Here is a 13,250-nt window from a genome sequence, read left to right on the forward strand (position 1 = left end):
GGAGTTGAACAGTGAAATCAAATTAATCGTGGCGCTGTTCAAGAGTTTGTTCTTTTACTTGTAACATTCATTTTTACCTTCTAATGGCTCTTCTATGCTTAAAATTCATTTTATCTTTAAAGGTGAATTATATATCTGAAAGTGAAAATTTGTAAATCTTGTTAATGAAGTACCCTAAATAAACGGAATTTATCAAAAGAAATATCTCCATAAGTCAGAGCACCGACGCAGTAATTTGAACAAGTCACCATGGATACCTCGACGCTCCCATGGACGACCACGGCATCGATTGGAACAGTAACGTTCGGTCTCGTAAACGAAACGGACGATGATCCCTCAGGAGGAGGGTCGGGACCTTTAGTGAGTGTAATAGGACAGACAGTAATCTATAGTATAACGGCTCTACTCACTGTATTAAGTAACGCCCTTAATCTTATCGTGCTCCATCGAGTGCCGAATTGCTTCGATGAGGTTACCCAGATGATCCTCAAGGTAAGAATCCTCCAATAACTCACCCATTGAGAAAACGATCACAAACAACTTTCGAAAAATCACTTCAAGGCTCTTTCTACACCCTTTTATACAGGCCATAAAAATCATGTTCATATTAAGTAATAAATCATTGTAATGCTCGTAATGTTCTTATATTTAAGGCTATTTGAATCGTCTTCAACTGATTCAAGTCTTTCCGATCGTTTTCAATGAATTGTCCATGTTGGTTGATTTTCATATAGCCTATGCCTTAATTAATTAGGGAGAGTTAAAATAAACCTCATTAATTAAAATAAAATACTCTTGGAAATCTTTGGGAAATCAATTCACTAATTTAGATTTGCATTTAATGCATGGGCGGAGTTGGGGTGTAGATCCCAAAACAAGAAAGGTACAAGAGTAATAATTGATAACATTTTGTTTTTGCATAACACATTATACAATGTTATGTCTCTATATGGGCTCTCAATTGTTATCTAGAAGTTCTAAAGCAGAATATTCATCATTTAAGGGAACGTTCAAATAACTCAATCAATGTAATTTATATATTTTTAATTTAATGCAAATCTCAATAAGTAACGGATTTCCCAAAGTAACAAATCAATGACTATTGAGGTATATTTAAGTACTTAGATGTTACCGGAAACCATGCCGGCTACCCTTTTTTTCACGTGTTCTTTTTTAATAAATGTCATTACATTTTATGTTCCTATTGTTTTTATACGGAAAATCAAATTAAACAAAAAACAATTTAAACATTAATTGATGAATACTTTACCACCCTTGATGCCCTTGATTAAGATGAAATGCATGAATAAAGTTACACAAACAATTATGTACAGTAAAAGTCAACAGGCTGAGTAATCAGAATAATGATGTTTAAAATTTTGACAATGCCCCCGTCTTATAAAGAGTTGATATTGATCGCAACTTATTTGCGATTGGTATCAATTGTAACTATGTACATAAGAGATAAGGGACCGCAAACTTGCGATTGTGTGGAGGACTTGCGATTGATTTGGACGGGACCCTAGAGTACATATCAGTAATGTGTTTAAAACTATTCGTTTTCTTTCTTGCAGTCCCTTGCAATAACAGACATGCTGACGGGACTCTTCTGTACATCTTTGACGAGTGTAGTGTCTATACTGCGTCATCTACAGCTCAACGAAGTATGCGCCATAAGACGTTGCTTCTGCAGTTCTTTCGTTAATATCTCGTCTCTCTTTGTCGCTTTCGCCTGCCTTGACCGCTTTCTTGCCATCACACGACCGCTGCATTACCACGTTATGGTGACCGCCCGCCGCGCTCGGATAACTATCTTAGCCATCTCCATTTTCGGGATCTTAGTCGGGGCATTTAGTGTTTTTCCAAGCTCTAGGACGACGCTCTGCATCTCTAATTTTTCATCCAATTCCAGTTTACGGTTCAGGCCTAGCATCGTGGTTACGTTAACCACATTCTTTGGAAGTTTAGCTGTAGCGATGTACACGAATACGCGGGTGGTTACCGTTGCGGTACAGCAGACCTACCGCGTTGGCGACGAAGCGGTCGCGAGAGGAGCCGCTGCGGTTGACGCTCCCGTGCAACGTCCTAAACTGCGAGGGCTCACTGCGATCGTGATCGCGACGTCTGCCTACATTATTGCGGTGATCCCATGGGCGATCGTCTCCGCGGCCCAGATGGATCCGTCAAGCACGATTTCATCGCCCAACGTCCGATTCTTTACGAGTCTGCTCCTTCTGAGTAACAGCTATTGGAATCCTCTTATCTTTGCTCTTCTTAGCAACAAGTTCCGTGCCGCTGTGAAAAAGACTTTCGGATTTAAAAGTGAGGATGTTCAGAATGGAAATGTTACTATGTCGTCGATTGTCACCAGCTAGTTGTTCATTAGGTAACCTTGGACTGCGGTTACAGTTAAAGTGTGCTAATCATTTTTTAAAGATATGCATTGGTGTCATGATCTGGCTCCATCATTGGAAACTTAAAATGGGCTACTGACAGCCACATTGTAATCGGTAATTCTGCTGTAGGATGTCTTTATCCATGTAAACTAAGAGGTATAGGAATATTCTTTTATGTGAAAATGGAAGGCTGTAACAATAATAACAAAATAAAGATGTATATAGATGTGCTTTAAATGGAGACATGTTTTATATCATGGTAATAAGAACCTCGGACACATTGTCAGCTACATACCGTTGGCGGCCACATTGTAAACCTTTTTGTTGTAATTAGTGCTCTCTGCTCATGTGAACAAAGAGTTACATTATGATGGGTTAAATACTGTCTATCATATACAAAAAAAATGAATGCAATGCCCACAATGAAGACGTTTCAAGTTTTTTTCTGTAAGTTTTTTATTGTTCCACATTTTACAAAAAAATATAGACAAACATATAAAATTAAAAAATATATACAAGTCATGTAGTATAAATGGGCACGTCTCAATGATTCTCGTGAAATGTAAAGAACCTATTAAAGAGCAGTGCTTGTATATTGTAGGTTCCTGGAAAAATAAGTATTGTAAAAGAAAAAAGCGTAGCAAATATGCGTAAGTCATGTTTTAAATGATTGCAGTGAGTATCTCAGATATGCAGCGTAGATTCAACAGTGTCATATAATATTCGCACAACATGGTAACATGTGTGGTAATCTTGCACAAAATATTCCTCTGTTGTTATCATAAAAATGAAATATTTGTGGAGTATTGCTTACATTAAGATTTCATTGCTGAAATGCACAGGTGCACAATTTAAAGGCGTTCAATAAACTGTAAAACTTATGTAGATTCTGAGAGCAGGATGATGTGATTGGAACATTTTGAACGGGAGCATGTTAGACATTACTTGCTATGAGGTTTTTAATAGGCGGAATGTTTTTTTTCTTCACATTCCTCCATTAGTCAGGCGATATGCAGATTCTCGAAATTTAAATTTTTCAATCAAGGGTAAAAGCAGGTCGTAATTTTAATTTCAGATTTGCCGACAGGGATTTATATAAACCTTTCAATTAGGAGAAAAGAAAGAAATTGACATAATTTTATACACGGGAGAAAAAAAGGTAGCAACCTGCCAGTCTAAAGATAACTTTGAGTTCTGGCAATGTAATCGCATCGTGAAAGAAACTGGAAGCGATTGGAAGATGGTGATTATGTAGCACATAAGAATTGGGGCGAACTGTGACTGAGGTTTTGGAATCATTTAAATGATACGAATTGAGATCGGGGGTACTGAAATTCGTACGCATTGTACCCGGAAAATGTACACGGGACTACACAAACATGTGGCGTGAAAGTTTGATCCAAATACACTCTTCCTTGTCATAATTCAACAATGACGGCATTGAAAAGCAGACCTATTTAGGAGACATTTTTCTTGACTTCCACACTAACATGAAGAGAAAGAAAAAGCTCACCATTTTTGTTAAACCTTTCCCAGAAATTTATAAGTTTTACTTTTTTTTTAAACTTTCAGTGGGCCGGCACATTCCCTTCTGTAACCAAGGTTCTGGGCACGCCAATACGTGATGAAACTCCGGATTAAAGATAAATAACTGATTCTGTTAAGAATTGATGGAAGTGTAGTTATTAATTTTCCATCGCATCCCTTTATCTTTCTTAAAATTTGAAAGTTTAGGAGGATATCAGCCTCAGGAATGTTTAACTATATGAATATTTCTTATACTGTGTGTGCTATCGAGCGGCTGTTGAGTGTAAAGAGAGTTAAGTAGATGGAAAGATGAAGAGAGGGAGAGAGAAATAGATTGAGAGAGAAAGAGAGAAAGGGGGGGGGGGGGGTAGAGGAGGGAGATGGGAGATTTAATATGGAAGGGAAAATAATAAAACATAAGGTAGAACTGAAGGAACATTGTTAAAATATTAATGATATTAATATTTTGCAATTATGCGAATACTTCGATGCGTGTTTAGGCTTCACAATTATTTTCATTAATTGATTAAATCATTTGATAATTCAATAAAAGGTTGACAAATATGAGCGGAGACCTGCAACGAAGGAATGAAAGGAAAGAAGAACAATTGAAATGTTATAAGGCTGCATTAGAAACCCGTGCCCTCCCTTTTTTCTTCATAGCCGCGTACCTCGCGAGAATGATTGGATGAATTAAAAAGATGAAAATAGAGAACAACGAGCAATTTGTGTTCAGAACATTGCCAATAAAAGTACGTGAGCGTGTAGAGTATAAGTGTCATCTTGAAATCAGTGATGTATACAATAACTGTATAAGTGATTGTTCAAAATGAAATGTAACGGCTGAAGTAAACACGAAGAAAAGCATCACTCTAAATAAAAAAGAAAACATAGCCTTTCTTTTATCTGTTCGTTGATAGTATACCCTCCTGATAAACAACATATAATGTAATATGTAAGTCGAATGATAATTGTGTTGAACTTTACTAGACGAAAAAAAGAGAATTTCGTGTCAGTAGAGAAATGTAGCCATATAAATACATATTTTATATATTTTAAACAAAATACATAAAAAAAAGAATTGTACTTCATTTTATTTCTCATTTATTTATTCAATCATTCACTTATATATTTTTCTTCAATTTGTAAATATAATTGTATACCTTTATTTAATATTCTTTATTGGAGGAGGATCGGAGGAGGGTGGGATTTGGTAATCAAGTGATCATATAGAAACGGTTTATGTTTATCAACACGTATCATTTCGCAAGTAGGATCTCTTATTTTCACCCTAACATATGAGTTGAAGTATCATCCGCGAAGGTTGTCGAAGAAAATAAACCTTAAAGCCGACAATTTTTATGACGCTGACAGTCAGGCGCGTACGCAGGATTTTTTCAAGGGAGGGGGGGGGGGGGGGGGGGGGTTTAACATTTATAAATCGGTCCGAAAATTTCGCAACGACTCAGCCAGCCGCTGAATAAACGGGGGGGGGGGGGGGGGGGGGGGGGGGGGGGGGGGGGTGTAAGAGGACACTTTTTTTTTTTTTTTGGTCTCGAAATTTGGAAATTTGACATTTTGCTCAGTTGGGGGGGGGGGGGGGGGGTAAGGTCACCTTTTTAAGGTCGGCCGTGGGCATAATTTTTTTTAATTTTTTTTTAATTTTTTTATAAAAAAAATTAAAAAAATCACATATTGCTCCGATTGTCTCATTTTCGCTCGCGTGAATATTGCCAGCACAAACCACTGACCTCTACCTCCTACACGGACCATCGCACATTCCCATTCACTATACGTTACGTACTAAAAGGCTGTATTGTCTGACCGTTCATGAATATTCATGTTTTTGCTAAACTCGGCAAAATGTTTGCTTTTACTAAATGGAAAAATTACGGTGGGGGGTTGGATGAAATGGACAAAACGAAATAGGCAGAAGTGATCTATGATAATTCATGCTTTTTATGTTTCGTGTGCTCGACCTATAATCTTCAAATCGCTTGGTAAACTGAGTCCAATGTTAGACTTGTTTCACACGTGTATTATAGGCAATGACGAGCTTGCAACCTATTTTGAAAAATTACGGTGGGTGAACTTTCCAAAGTCAAGGAGACATGAGGGCTCCAATGAAAGAGCTAGTGATAACGTACGTCGGGGTGGATGTTCTTTTCGTTTAAACAAAAAATGAATTTTTAACGATTTTTTTAAAAAACGTCCATAGGCTAACATGTTAGGCTGCTGAATCTGACCATGCTCTGACGATAGGGGGCGTTGTGAAATGAGACTAAACGGAGCCATATGAAAGGGGGGGGGGGGTTTAGGTTTTTTAGGGGGGTTTACATACATAAAATTACCAAAGGGGGGGGGGGTTAACCCCCCAACCCCCCCCTGCGTACGCGCCTGCTGACAGTTATAGTACGAAAGTGTGATTTTAATAGTTTTCGCTGTCAATATGTTGTGAGAAACCCTGGTGTGTAATAGGAGAGGAGATGCACGTGGGATCTCATACTGTATTGACGGCATTACGAGAGTGTGTATCGCTGCTCAATCTGATCTTTCGCTGCCTTTCTTTTATAGAGAGACACATTTCTTCTCTTGGACAACAATCGCGACTGAGATGAAGCTTAATTGTAGTTATTTAAAACAAAGTTTGACATCACAATCGGTTTGAAGGTTCACTTAAAGAAAGGACCTTACGCTTCGGTTTCGCGTATGGCGTATGTTGCACCAAAGAGATAACGCACGTGAATACACTGGTCGCGCCGTCCGTAGTCGTTAGTCATACCCGATTGGCCCCGAGTCAGGCAACGGGAAAGACACGTAGTCTCGCCATGCTACATTCCCTTTAAGACACGTTGCAAATTAGAGACTCTGCACGCAACTATCATAACCTGAAATTTAATGTAATTGAATTTTAGTTTAACAGAGCTTAACAGTTTGAATACATTGTTTTAATTAAATTTTGATATACAAGATGTAAGATTGATATGAACGTTTTTATGCGTTTTATAGAATTTGCTCACTTTTGATCACCATACCGTTAAGATAAAATAAAATTCGGAGAGTCTTGTAGAATATCGTTTCCATTTATGTTGTTGTCATACTTTCTGTGTGACAAAGCTATGTGCCTCAGCTTGATCATAACATAGTATATTTGTAAAGCGCTTAGAGACATTTGTATTAATTAATTATTATTATTGTATTGTCATAAAGACGTAGAATTGGGATCGCCAGAAATTTTCTTTTGTAATTATTTTGTAAATCAGATTTAATTTTCATCGCTGATTTAAAAAAAAACTAATAATAGGGTATCTAACCTTTTTATAATATGATTTTCATCAATTTTGTTTTTTTAGTGCATTTCATAATATTCCATATATTGGTGCATGCGTTTCTAATTCATTGAATTTTATGGAAATTGTTTCTGTCTAGCATACAATTAAAACGAAATAAAACGTCGAGTTCTACAATATTATTTCTTTAAATTGGTTATTGTGTGTTTTATCTTCCCGTGATGTAGTGATATGTATCAACGGTATTGTAGTGGGAAAAGAGAGTATTTAATACTTTCAAAGGTTAGGAATGTTATCGCTAAATATTTCTATCGTAAAGTAATTTTAAATTTTATCGCTTGTTTTTACTGGTAATGGCCGAGGAAAAACTATATCATTATCTTAATTAGAAACTCAAGGTGTCATACTAACAATGTTCAATATCCTTGATATATTGAGGATCGAGCAAGAGGCGTAGTGTTGGCTCAGACATACAAGGGACACCGACCCGATTGGGGGTGGGGTGGGGGGGGGGGGGGTTGGTGGACCCCGGCGATGAATTGAAGTTAAACATGCCATTGGTTATAACGAGGGTGTGAGAAGGTGTCTTTTTTCTGCCCACTTTTCTCTTTTTCTTTCTTTCTTTCCTTTTAACGCAAATTTTATTGAAGGCCCGTGCCCCCTGCCCCTGTATCTACCCCACGTATTAGTTCAAGCCCCTAGGCTGTGAGTAAATGGGTAATTTATGAGTTCGAGAGAGATACTTAGCCAAGCGGTGCGTGTACTCCATGAAATATTTAGGAATTTTGGTTGAAAAAAATGCATTCATGAATGTCGCGTGCCGGAAGTCTAAGAACAGAAATGCAAAACTTAATTTAAAAACAAGCAGTGCCCTTTATTTTCGTATGCCAGAATAAGATGATATTCCTTAAAACATACAAATTTACCAAGAAAGAGGCTGAGAGTATATAGTTATCTGATAATCTCGTTATCTATTACTCTCTTTTCTAATAAAGGATTCTTTTCCGGAATTATGCATCGCTGTATTCTTTTTAAAATATTGTGTTTATTATAACAATAGTTACATTTGTATAGCGATCAATAATAAGGTTCTAAACGCTTTACATTGTAATTATTATTACCCCGGTCATTGGATGATCATCCACAAATTAAAGTGCACACGTTCCGCTCCCTAGGGAGTATTTCTGCCGGGTGTCATTGTACAAGCGCACACGTGGCAATCCAAGCACACAGTCGTTCGCATTCTACTGTGTACCCATTTAATACCTGGTGGAGAGTGGTAAATATAGATTATTTAATGTCTTGCCAAAGGACATAATAAAGCCCCATTGTCCTTCTTGTAGCTACTTGCTCCCTCTATATATAAAACTTCCCCAATCGGTGCCTGTTGGTCCCCCATGATCCTCTTTTTCTTATGTTAGTTGAGAGCTGAGTTAATAAGTTAATCGCTGTGTGGTCTAATCCCCTCTGGCCCAGTAGTATTGACGGTCTTTAAGTGCCACGGCGGAACTCGAACCGCGAATCATGTGATCCCCAGTCCGAATACGTATCCAGTAGACCACTACACCTGTACATGATATACCGTACATGTTGCAGCAAGAAGAGGGATAGAGTCACGATGGGGAAGAGAGAGATAGAGAGAGAGAGAGAGAGAGAGATGGAGAGAGAGAGAGAGAGAGAGAGTGGGGGGGGGGTGGGAGGGTTATATAAAGAAAGAGAGGAGACGAGGTCTTCATCTCTAATACGTCCTTCCAGCTTTAATTGATTCCTGTATACTTATCAGTAAATACACAATACACATATAGCATTAAGATTCAGCGACGTCATGATTTATTCAGCTGTCTATTTCACAAGCCGATTAAAGTGATATGATCTTGGATATAGATATCGAAATACACCTCGCATTATGTACATGTTTTCCCGCGTACACGTCACGTCCGAAATATTACTGCTAGAAAAACCTGTCGTCTGCAATGCTATTTGGTATTGATCCAGGTTATTGTCATTTCTTGCATCATTTCGAATATAACATTCATACACATTGGATATATTGAGAGAGGACGATAGCATGTAACCGTCATAATTACAGTTGTTAGAATTTAATTTATGTGGGCAATCAAAATATTTGTCGAAATTCTAAATAATTTAGCTTTAAGTGCTGAAGGAATTATATCACATTTGATTAGTTAGATGATCCATATAATTAAATGTGTTGCGTTGATGTAGAAAGGAATGAATTCTCTGAATTCTCTGAGCGCCGACATCTAGTATTATCTTATTATTATCGCCAAGATTTCTCTCCCTTTTCTCAGATATTCTCTCCTTATTTAACCCTAATCCTAAACCACTCTCTCTCTCTCCCTTTAGACTATCTCCACATCTCTATCTCCACATCTCCTTTTGCGCTCTCTCTTTCGCTCTTTCTCTCATAAATCATCATAATTCATTTGATCTAAGGATAGTTACCATGGTAACGGCGTCTGGCAAGAAGGGAAAAGAAAGACAGATGATAATCATAGGAAACATTCAAGATGCAACGATCTGATTTTAAATCGTACGAAATATTTTATTCCAATAATTATGAAAACCTGTACTCCTTCTTTCATCACAGGACTCATGAGCTGATAAAGAAGACAAGAAGACGAATGAAATGGTAGAGGAGGGGAGGAGGAGAAAAAAAAGTAACAATGATGATGAATTTGATGATGATTATAATAATAATGATAATAATAATACTAATAATAGTAACAAGAAGAAGAAGAAGAAGAAGAAGAAGAAAAGAAGGAGGATAAAGGGACATATTTCTAATTCGACATTCAGCAAAAAATGCTGTGCTGTCCTTTACATGCGTTAAGTATGTAACCCAAAGTGCTTGTTTCTTTCATGACCTGAAATCTTTACCAGTCTTATTAAATTAAGTTTCCATAAGCAAATTCTCCCCCTACTATTCAATGACAATGAGGTAATTATTTTAAATAATTCTTATGAAACAAGGAAAAATCCCAATTCATCAATCATTTGTACGCACTTCATTGACCAAGCATACTCTCCGTTTCTAAATGGTTCATCACCATGGAATTCACATAATAATAACGTTAAACGCAATACAATTATTACAAGGTTCAAATATTCATGTTAACAGTTATTGTTTGAGCGATTGTTGTGTACTGAGTAGAAGCTTCTTCGCCTTCTTCATCTTTCTCTAAACTTTGTTTCTATACTCTCTGTCTCTGTCTGTCTGTCTGTCTTTCTCTCTTTCTCTCTCTCCAACTCTCTTACTCTTTGTGTCTATCCCTTTTCTCCTTCTATATGAAACCGTTTTGTGTGTGTTATATCTAAGGTATGCTGATGAGTGTTTTTTTTTAAATAGGGGTGTGGTATAGGTATTGGAATGAATGTGTGTAAGTGGGTATTTGCTTCTTAAAGCTTATCTGCCGTAGTTTACAGGAGGGATTAGACCGCTTTGCAAGGTCACTGGACAGGTGGTTATCTAATTAACTCAGCTCTCAGTTAACATAAGAAAAAGAGGATCATGGGGGACTAATGGTCACCGATTAGGCATTGTTTGTTTATAGAGGGCGCAAGTAGCTACCAGTAGTGCAGTGGGCCTTAAAAAAAAATTGTTTTGCTTGTTGATCAATTTTATTTGTTTTTATATCTACAGGGCCCCTCTTAATAAGTATTGCTATGGAATGGGCCTTCCAATGTATTTTTCTTCATGTATTTAATTGGAATTATACTTTTAATGGGAAAAAAAAAATTCAGTTTGCATATTTATTAAGAGCCAGAAGGGCAGCAACTCTGTTTTGAAGAATATGAGCTATTGCCCTTTTGGCTCTCAGCAGACGATATAGATTCAGAGTAAAGGCATCTGTGATGTGAGAAGGCAAATGGTTGATCTACAATGACAGGGGAAACCCCGCCAAAGAAATGTATTACATCACGATATATCTGCATATTTGTATAGCATGCAACTATGACTTGACTAATACTTGACTTATGCCGTCCACGCAGGCCAGGGGCCTCGTGATGGCTTCTGTATGGTGATGGTATGCCAAGTTTTTCTGTCCGCAGCCAGTCTTGATGTATCTATCAGCCTTGGTATAGATCTTGCTTTGCAGTCCTCTGAGATGCAGTCAAGCCATCTTTTGGGTGGACGGCCTCTGGGTCGATTTCCTGTGACCTTTCCTTCCACTGCAATGTTGGGGTATCTTGTAGGTTTCATTCTTAGGACATGCAACTATATTGGCCTCAATAAACTTTCGAAACTTATACCATCCATACACTGAAGGTTTTATATAATGCCAACAAACTACATCTTTGCGTCTTTTATTCCGTTATGTAACGATTTTCTAAAAGAAATATATATTATCATTTTCTACAGAATGAGGTATTTTAGGTCCATCCATCCAAAAGATATTTGATATAGCACCTTTTCCTTGCAGTACAAAGCGCTGCACACACGCTCCACGATGTTTGGGCCACTTAAAAACAAAAGTTAGACACTTATCAGAGATCATTAAAGTAGATGTAGGCTGGCAATAAAGTAATTTCTAGCAGAATAGATGTGACTTGAGTAGTTTCTTGAACTGGTCTACAGATGTGGCCGTCTGCAAAGCAGTATGTAGCTGGTTCGCACAACCTAACCTACATTATACAAAGGTCAGTGGATCGAAGGGACGTAATTATATCCGCGTTACAAATATGACTCTTTTGTCATACTTACAGATAAAGCTGGTAGACAAGTCTGTACAAGCTGTTGAAGAAGAAATAAATTCTGCATACTTGCAGAAATAAAGTAGATTAACCTCATTTTCTCCTACCCCTTTCCCTCCGTAAACTGGTTCTGGGTGTACTAGACCTACTTACTGAAATATCATTGAGATTTTGTTTTTCTCTTTTAAGTATGTGATATAAATTATCATTCCCTTTTGATCATCCTCAAGAATGCTTTCATGTCTAACCTACATTATGCAAAGGAATAGATACTTTTAACAAAACCAAGAAGAAAAGTCCAAAACCAACGACATCAATCGAATAGTAATGATACTAAACTAGGTCATTTACCGGTGACTATGTAGTCGTCTTTATGTTTGATCACTAAGCTCGCTCTACCGGCCACTGGGGGCGATCGTGATAAATAGCGGAGTATCGCATCATTGCCTAAAGTTTGTACCCGAATAATGACATTAAAAAAATAAAAAATACAACAAATACAAAAATAAAATAAAATAAACAAACCAAGTCCATAAAACTACCCGAAATTTAGGATGATTTTTTTTTCGTACTAAGGCCGATAACGAAGTTTAACAATTTTTGTTAGCACATTAGACCTAACGTTCCTTAACTCATAGCCTGCCATAAGGCTGTATGCACGCTACCGTTATAGCGCTTTGTACATGCGAGCGAGCCATTACTTCACTGCCTTGTGCATGTTTGCACACATTCGTGAAAGCAGTTATTGTTCATGCTCATTGTAGTGTGCTGTTTGTTAAGAACCATCGCGTTAATTCGATTATCTCAAAATAAACCTGACACGGGGGGGGGGGGGGAGAGAGGGGGGTTAGGGGCTTGGCACAATGGGGATTAGCCCTCTGGCACGATAATAGTTAAGGGAATCTACAAGAAAATTAACAATTATGGTATTCCTTCACCTAAATTCACCAATTCTTTATAGATTTTCGTAATTTATTTTCTATTTGCCATATTGAAGAAAATCAATTTATGCCTGCTTTTATTAGTCTCCATATTTTTTAGCATGCCTTCAAAGACAAACAGATATTTCTTACTATGGTCATCACATTAGATTATGATGTATTTAACAAACAACTTTTACATTTTACTTACATGTATAAAATAAGGGATATTTCTAAAATGACTATTCTATTTACTTGTTTACTCTCATTATATGGTTTATGTTACATGTATATAATTATATGTACTATAGTACAACAAAAAATATTAAAACAATTCTTGCCAAAGACAGGGAACCAGACTAGACTAGCACTTGTGTCAACTTCTGGTACCCCCTTTAACA

The 13,250-nt window shown here is 37.2% G+C and overlaps 1 protein-coding gene across 1 annotated transcript; it reads left to right on the forward strand.

Annotated features, from left to right (window-relative positions):
• The first annotated feature begins 249 nt into the window (after nucleotides 1-249).
• LOC577945 (G-protein coupled receptor 52-like) lies at nucleotides 250-2,375 on the forward strand. The gene is made up of 2 exons (XM_030995908.1): nucleotides 250-492; nucleotides 1,575-2,375. Exons 1-2 carry the CDS (start codon nucleotides 250-252, stop codon nucleotides 2,373-2,375), a joined length of 1,044 nt encoding a protein of 347 aa, XP_030851768.1.
• The last annotated feature ends 10,875 nt before the right edge of the window (nucleotides 2,376-13,250 follow it).

Source organism: Strongylocentrotus purpuratus, unplaced genomic scaffold (genome assembly GCF_000002235.5).
Source record: "Strongylocentrotus purpuratus isolate Spur 01 unplaced genomic scaffold, Spur_5.0 spur5_scaffold_3, whole genome shotgun sequence".
Classification (NCBI taxonomy): Eukaryota; Metazoa; Echinodermata; class Echinoidea; order Camarodonta; family Strongylocentrotidae; genus Strongylocentrotus; species Strongylocentrotus purpuratus.